Genomic DNA, 8,707 nt, shown 5'->3' on the forward strand with positions numbered 1-8,707 from the left:
TCGATATAAACCAAACATCCCGTGTCTTGGCACCTCTGCCACAGACTTGGCACCTCTGCCAATGAATCATTCTCGTAATTTATCTTCTATTCTCTGCTACTCTATAAATCAATAGAATAAGCATATACATTCAAAGAATATAAAGGTATTAAAACAATAATAAGCAAGTATGTGGTTTTGGGAAACTCAAGTTGAATCTAACTCGAGTCGTATTTTCCGGTTTAACATTGATTTATACATTTCTTTTCTCGGGGTTTGGTTTTGCTCTGTCTTCAAAGTCTGCAATACCAATCTGTTATGACATATTCGAGAAATAAAATATCAACATATACCCCAATCAATACTAGATATAATCAGAACTCTATCTAATTATGTTTCAACGGCATAATATCGAAATCTCGATATATCCCGATAATACAATCTCAATATACAACAATCTCAATATCTCATAATCAATCAATAACACAATATGATACCAAATCTGTATAATCTCAATCAAATAAAATCTAAAAATCATAACAATTTCATACAGTATCTGTTCTTCCATCCGGTTTCGATTATACGATGACTAAAATCTCGAGAACATAATATCAATCAAACTCTAATTCTTTCAATATCATATTTTCAAACCATACTGAAAAGTATTAAAACTTAGGTAGTCTTGAAGCCTTTGTCGAGAGGAACACAGTACTAAACTAGGATTGAAATTCTGACGGTCGGATCTTGCGTAAATCAAATTCTAAAATGAAGAACTTGAGAATTTCTTCAGGAACCCTCGTTTCTTTTCTCTTCACCTTGTGAATTGGAAATGAAAGATTTTACATCTTATATGCATGATGGAGCCATGTTGCTTAATATACATTATTCACGTCTCGCGCATATGCACGACCTCCCTCAGCGCATATGCGCGAGTCCTACTGTCTCGGCATTGTTGAATTCCTCATCTCGCGCATATGCGCGAGACAGCGCGAGACCTACTGTCTCCGCATAATTCAAGTTCACTAGCTCGCTCATATGCGCCTCCTCTCATCGCGGATATGCACGAGGTCCTCTGCCTTGCTCGCGCATAAGTGCGGCTCATCTCGCGCATATGCGCGAGACCTTCTGTCCTCGCACATAACAATGCTCATGCTATTCCAAATCTTTTCTCAACGCAGTCCTTCTAATCTCAACAATTCATAAATCAATAATATCGAATTAGAAAAATAAAATCTCGGGCATTAAATTTCTCCCTCCTAAGATCTGATTTCGTCCCTGAAATCACAGGCAATCAAATCAGATACAATAAGAAATGTATAACAGAAGTTAAATAGAAGACTCACATCAATGGAATAATTCTGGGAATTTCTGGCTCATGTCTGATTCAGTCTCCCACGTAGCTTCTTCAAAGCCATGACGACTCCACTGAATTTTCAAAAGAGGAATAGTTTTCGTTCTGAGTTGCTTTTATTTACGATTAAGAATCTGAATCGGCTTCTCAAAATAATTCAGTGTTTCATCAAGTTCGGCCTCGTCTAGCTGAAGAATATGAGATGCATCAGGAATATACTTCCGCAATAAAGATACATGAGAAACATCATGTATTCCCGATAAAGATGGAGGTAGAGCGAGTCGATAGGCACGATCTCCTATCTTCTCCAAATCTCGTACGGACCATTATATCGTGGATACAACTTTCGTCTCTCACCAAATCTGACAACGCCTCTGAAAGGAGAAATCTTCGAAAATACTCTGTCTCCCGCCTCAAATACTAGAGGTCAACGACGAACATTGACATATTTGTCCTGTCTATCTTGAGCTGTCTTCATTCTCTTCTGAATCAACTTCACTTTCTCAGTCATATATCTAATCATATCGGGCCCAATCAAAAGGTACCTCAGATATATCATCCCAATAAAGAGGGGATCTGCACTTCTTGCCGTACAAAGCTTCATACGGAGCCATCTATATACTCGTCTGATAGCTGTTGTTGTACGAGAACTCACAAAGTGGCAAAGAATCTTGCAAACTAGTGCCAAAATCTAGCACTACAGCTCTAAGCATATCCTCTAATGTCTGGATAGTCCACTCTAACTATCCGTCAGTCTGAGGATGATATGCGGTACTCAGATGTAACTTCATACCTAAAGCTTGCTACAAACTGTGCCAAAAGTGCGAGGTAAACTGAGGATCACGGTCTGATATAATCGACTTCGGCACTCCATGCAATCTGACCATTTCTATGACATAAATCTCTGCCATCTGGTCATGTCTGTACGTCATCTTGTACGGAATAAAACATGCTGATTTGGTCAATCTGTCAATAACTACCCAAATCGCATCACAACCTCGGGAGGAACATGGAAGCTTCGTCACAAAATCCATGGATATATGATCCCATTTCCACTCTGGAATGGATAAGCTATGCAATAAACCTCCTGGTTTCTTTCTTTCGGCTTTCACCTGTTGCAAATTCAGACATTTGGACAAGAAATCTGCAATATCTGATTTCATCTGTTTCCACCAAAACTGTGTTTTCAAATCATTATATATTTTCTACCACCAGGATGAATACTGAATCGACTACTGTGCGCACTGATGTTGGTCTCAATCCTCTATGAGAAGCATCACAATAAACAACAAAATCACCAGTATCTGATGGGATAGTCAACACCGAAGCACTGGTTAATCTTTTCTTCAATTCTATAAAACTGGATTCACACTCCTCTGACCAAACAAACGGTGCATACTTCTAAGTTACTGAGTAATCGGCTTAGCAATATTGGAAAAATCTTTAATGAATTATTGATAGTAACCTGCTAAACCCATAAAACTGCGTATCTCTGGCAGTGATGTTGGTCTCGGCCAATTGATCACGGCCTCAACTTTGCTAGGATCAACAGAATTCCCATCGACAGATATAATGTGTCCCAAAAACACAACCTGTCTCAGCCAAAATTCACATTTCGAAAGCTTGGTATACAATTTCTCAGCCCTCTGAGTTCTCAATACAATTCTCAGTTTCTCAGCATGATCAATCATATTTTTCGAATATATCAGAATATCATCGATAAAAATAATCACAAAATCATCAAGATACTTCTGAAACACACGGTTCATCAAACCCATAAATATAGCTGGAGCATTCGTTAAACCAAACGACATGACTATAACCTCATAATGGCCATACCTGGTTCTGAACGTTGTCTTCGATATATCAGAATCTCTGACTCTCAGCTAATGATATCCAGATCTCAGATCAATCTTGGAATAAACAGAAGAACCCTGCAACTGATAAAATAAATCATCGATACGAGACAAAGGATATTTATTCTTTACCGTCGCTTGGTTCAGTTGTCGGTAGTCAATGCAGAGTCTCATTGAACCATCTTTCTTTTAGACAAACAATACTGGAGCACCCCAAGGAGAAACACTCGGTCTGATGTACCCCTTGGCAGTAAATCTTCTAACTGCTCTTTCAAATCTTTCAATTCGATCGGTGCCATCCTGTATGAAGTTTTCGAAATAGGAACAGTACCTGGTATCAATTCAATACTGAAGTCTGTCTCTCTGACTGGAGGTAAACCCGAAATCTCATCTGGGAAAAAGTCAGCAAACTCACATACCACCGGCAAATCTGCCAATGATGGGCTCGATTTCAGTATATCTACTGAGTACACAAGGAATCCCTCTGCTCCTTTCTGTAATAATCGAGTCATAGATAACGCAAATATCAAAGGAATTTGCGACCTGTAACCCTTACCGTAAAATTTTCACTCTTCAGCCATATCAGGCCTGAATTTCACAATCTTATGGAAACAATCTACGGTAGCTCTGTACTTGGTCAGCATATCGATACCAATAATGCAATAAAAATCAGACAACCCAAATACAATACAATCTAACTCAGTCTCATGATCATCATACTGTAGTACACAATGTTTAATAGCATTCACTGATATCAAACCTCTCCCTAAAGGTGAAGAGACAGATACTACAACAGATAATGATTCAACAGGCAATGCATGTATCATTGCAAATCTTTCAGAAATAAAAGTATGAGATGCACCTGTATCAATCAATACATATGCAGGGTAACCACAGAGAGAACATTTATCTGCAAAAGCATCATTTGGTGCTTCATGGGCCTGTTCTTCAGTCAAAGATATACTCTGGCCTGCTGTCTCGGAGGTTTGCTAACAGTCTGGCTTTCTCCTGGCCTTGGCTGTGACTGGGCAGGTGTTGGCTGGAACGAGTGAACAGCAGATGATAGTCTATCAGGCTGTGCCACTGATCCAGATGATTCTTTTCCCTGGGATCTTTGGGAACCTCACTGTGGACAGACTCTGGCAAAGTGTCCCTAATGTCTGCAGATGTTGCAACTACCAGACACTCCTTGGCATTGCTCGGTCGGAAGTCTTCCACCACAAGATGAACTACTGCCCGACTTCTTAAAATGTTTCCCTCTGGCTTTCAGTTGATTTTTCTTCCCGCTGCTGCTAATGCTACTCTCAAATTTGGGAGGTGGTTGATGAAATTGAGTTGAGGGTGGTTGCTGTGGTCTCGTTGCTGGTGCAACATACGAAGCTCCTCTCTGTCTGATCAGGCCTGCTTCAGCTCCCTTTTCTCTATTCAAAGCATCAGCTAAATTATTCGGTCTCTCAGTGTTCAGCAATGTAAAGATCTCAGGATTCAGCCCATTAATGAACTGATCAGCAACGGCTTCGTCATTCTCAGCCACGTGTGGAGCAAAATGCAACAAGGTAGAGAAATTGACAAAATATTCTTCAATGTTCAGTTGACCTTGTTTCAAATTAGCAAACTCTGCACCCTTGTCTTTTCTGTACGATAGTGGAAAAAATCGTTGATAGAATTCAGTCTTAAAGATGTTCTAGGTAATAACCGTACATCGATGCTCCAAAGCTCTCTTTGTTGTGAGCCACCAATTCTTTGCAACATCATGCAACTGGTGCCCGATCAATATAACTCTTCGTTCATCTGTGTAATCCAATGCATCAAACAACATCTCAATATCATCAAGCCAGCTCTCACAGTCAACTGACGTCTCAGTTCCTTTCAGAGTCGGCGGTTTGAACTACTGAAATCTCTTCAGTAATGTTTCAATCGGGGTTGCTGTGACATCCATCGGATTAGCTAAGGTACTACCCTGTTCTAGGATTCTTCGAGGAGGCATATCTGATTATCAAAAGGGTTAGTTATCAAATATGACAAATCTGTCTCAGTCATCCTCTGATCATCTTACCTCTGATCAAGAATCGGTTATGATTCATTCTCAATTAATACACATTTCCAATCAAATCAGATAATCAGGTAAACATTTATTAAAGCAGTAAAACATGCGGTAATAGTAGCATAACATTTATGTAACTCAACATCATAATCAATCGCATGCTAGCATCACAAAAGCAAGGAAAAAAACTCAATCTACCCCCGCTCACTCTCTTCTATTCCAGTCTAAGGAACCTACTGCTGTGATACCACCTGCTGTGAGGACCCGGACGCTACTCATTTTCTTAATCATTCTTGGGATTAATTGGATCAATTAATTAATCTGGATCTAATTTTTTTTTTAAATACATAAGTGCGGAACATAAGATAATCCATTTTATATAAACATCCAAAGTAAAGTAAAAGTCTTGTACAACATACATTCATATCAAACTAAGGTTCAACAACTATACATCTAGTGCTGAAACCAACTCTACTTCTGGGCCTAGATCTCCACGCTAATCTCATTCTCTCATCATCTTCTTAACCCTGATCTTGTCCCACTTGTTGTCATGCACACATACAAACACAACAACTGGCGGATAAATCCGGTGAGAATATAATTCTCAGTATAAACCAAGTATACATGCATTTCATATAAACATATACAAAAGCATATAACAATTATCAATAACATGTATCAAATCTGAAAACATGAAACGATATAAACTGTAATTCAAACTCTTTGACTCTTAATCTTTGACTCGAATCTGATCTAGTCTACTCTAGGGATCCCGGTTCCCGGACATTGGCACATTATATCGAATCTCTGCAATAGAAATTCGATCCACTCCTAAGCACATCGATATAAACCAAACATCCCGTGTCTTGGCACCTCTGCCACAGACTTGGCACCTCTTCCAATGACTCATTCTCGTAATCTTTCTTCTATTATCTGCTTTTCTATAAATCAATAGAATAAGCATATACATTCAAAGAATACAAAGGTATTAAAACAATAAAAAGCAAGAATGTGTTTTTGGGAAACTCAAGTCTAATCTAACTCGAGTCGTATCTCCCGGTTTAACATTGATTTATACATTTCTTTTCTCGGGGTTTGGTTTTTCTTTGTCTTCAAAGTCTGCAATACCAATCTGGTATGACATATTCGAGAATACAATATCAACATATACCCCAATCAATACAGATATAATCAGAACTCAATCTAATTATGTTTCAACGGCATAACATCGCAATCTAGATATATCCCGATAATACAATCTCAATATACAACAATCTCAAAATCTCATAATCAATCAATAACACAATCTGATACCAAATCTGTATAATCTCAATCAAATCAAATCTGAAAATCATAACAATTTCATACGATATTTGTTCTTCAATCCGGTTTCGATTATACGATGACTAAAATCTCGAGAACACATAATATCAATCAAACTCTGATTCCTTCAATATCATATTTTCAAACCATACTAAAAAGTAGTAAAACTTACGTACTCTTGAAGCCTTTGTCGAGAGGAACACAACACTAAAATAGGATTGAAATTCTGACGGTCGGATATTGCGTAAATCAAATTCTGAAATGAAGAACTTGAGAATTTCTTTAGGAACCCTCGTTTCTTTTCTCTGCACCTTATGAATTGGAAATGAAAGATTTTACATCTTATATTCATAATGGAGCCATTTGGCTTAATATACATTCTGCACGTCTCACGCATATGAGCGACCTTCCTCGGAGCATATGCGCGAGAACTACTGTCTCGGAATTCTTTAATTCCTCAGCTCGTGCATAAGCGCGAAACCTACTGTCTCTGTATAATTCAAATTCACTAGCTCACGCATATGCCCGTCCTCTTGTCGCGCATATGCACGAGGTCCTCTGCCTTGCTCGCGCATATGCGCGGCTTATCTCACGCATATGCACGAGACCTTCTGTCCTCGCACATAACAATGCTCATGCTATTCCAAATCTTGTCTCAGCGCGGTCCTTCTAATAGCAACAATTCTTAAATCAGTAATTTGAATTAGCAAAAATAAGATCTCGGCCATTACATTTGAATTCCGACTCAACCTCCACTAGTTAGATTCCCAGTTTATTAACAAAAGATTCAGATATGAAATAATGCATAGCTCCCGAATCTAGTAAACCATAGGTAGCTATTCCCGCTAATAGTATTCGTCCTGTTATAAGCGTCGTGTCTGGCTCCGCTTGCTCAGCATGCATCACATAAGCCCTTCCAGTCGTGGGTTTCTTGAGTTTTGAGCAATCACAAGCCTTATGCCCCCATTGCTCCGCACTTGAAGGGGCCCCACATTCACTTTCCATAGTGATGGCGATCATACTCCTTGCACAGTGACTTCTCAGTAGTCTTCGGGAAATTTTCTTTAGGTGGTTGTCCTTGTGGTTTCGGCTATTCCGGCCGATTCAGTGGTCCTGTATAAGGCTTCTTATTACACTGACTAGCTTGTTGGGCGTGATTCCTCTTACGCTATATCTCCCAATCAATATCTTTAAGTGACTACTCGGCTCGAAAAGCTTTGGAAATGGCAGTAGTATAGTCAACAATATCAGTGAACGTCACATCGCGACAGATCATCGGCCTCAATCCATCAAAGAAGTGTCGTAATTTCTCCGCAGTATCATTAGCAATCAAGGGCCTATTGAAGTTTTGCACGAACTCACCAACAGACAAGTACCTCTGGCGGAGACTCATAAAATCCCTCTTCAACCTTGAACGAACGTTGGTAGTTAAGTATTTATCATAGAACACCATCTTGAAATCCTCCCACCTCAATGTCGCTAGATTCACCCCTCGCTCCGCTCCCTCCAACCATAAGTAAGCATCGCCTTTCAGCAGATAGATGGTACAAAGAACTCGGTCCGCATCCGCCATATCCATATATTGAAAGATCACTTCTAAAGATCTAATCCATCCCTCAGCCACGAATGGATCAGTAGTGCCAGAAAAATACGTGGGGATCATCCTCCTAAATCGCTCATAGACCGCTTATGGTGGGAGCCTCGCCCCATTTCCCAAGTGCTGCTCTAGTAAACGAGCCATACCGGCTAGCACACGGGCACTAGCATCTTGATTAGGTGGAGGCTGTATAATATCCTCCTCATGTATATCCTCATTATCCCTACGAAGAACTCATCTAAGAGGCATCTCTATACAAATCGTCCATACCACGTAACCAACATAAATTTAACATTTTAATTGAAACATGTATCTAACCTCTATTTCATGTATCATAAAAGTATTTAATGTTTAGCATACAAAATCTAAAGCAGTAAAAACTCACATACTTGAAGCGTGACTTCTTGAGCTTTTCGAAGTGGCAGTAACACAACCCTTTGGGGATCCTCGGCTTTAATACCAACTGAAACGTCCACTACTTTTTAACTTTAAAATCCTATTAATTTTTTTTACATCATTTTGAAATTCATCATTTAAAAATAACTAAACACTTCCAT

At 39.2% G+C, this 8,707-nt stretch overlaps 1 protein-coding gene across 1 annotated transcript; it reads right to left on the minus strand.

The window, feature by feature from the left end:
- Positions 1-7,751: 7,751 nt before the first annotated feature.
- Positions 7,752-8,216, minus strand: LOC140811177 (uncharacterized). The gene has a single exon (XM_073169047.1). It carries the CDS (start codon positions 8,214-8,216, stop codon positions 7,752-7,754), a length of 465 nt encoding a protein of 154 aa, XP_073025148.1.
- Between the last annotated feature and the right edge of the window lie 491 nt (positions 8,217-8,707).

The sequence above is a fragment of the Primulina eburnea genome, chromosome 14, assembly GCF_022965805.1.
Source record: "Primulina eburnea isolate SZY01 chromosome 14, ASM2296580v1, whole genome shotgun sequence".
NCBI lineage: Eukaryota > Viridiplantae > Streptophyta > Magnoliopsida > Lamiales > Gesneriaceae > Primulina > Primulina eburnea.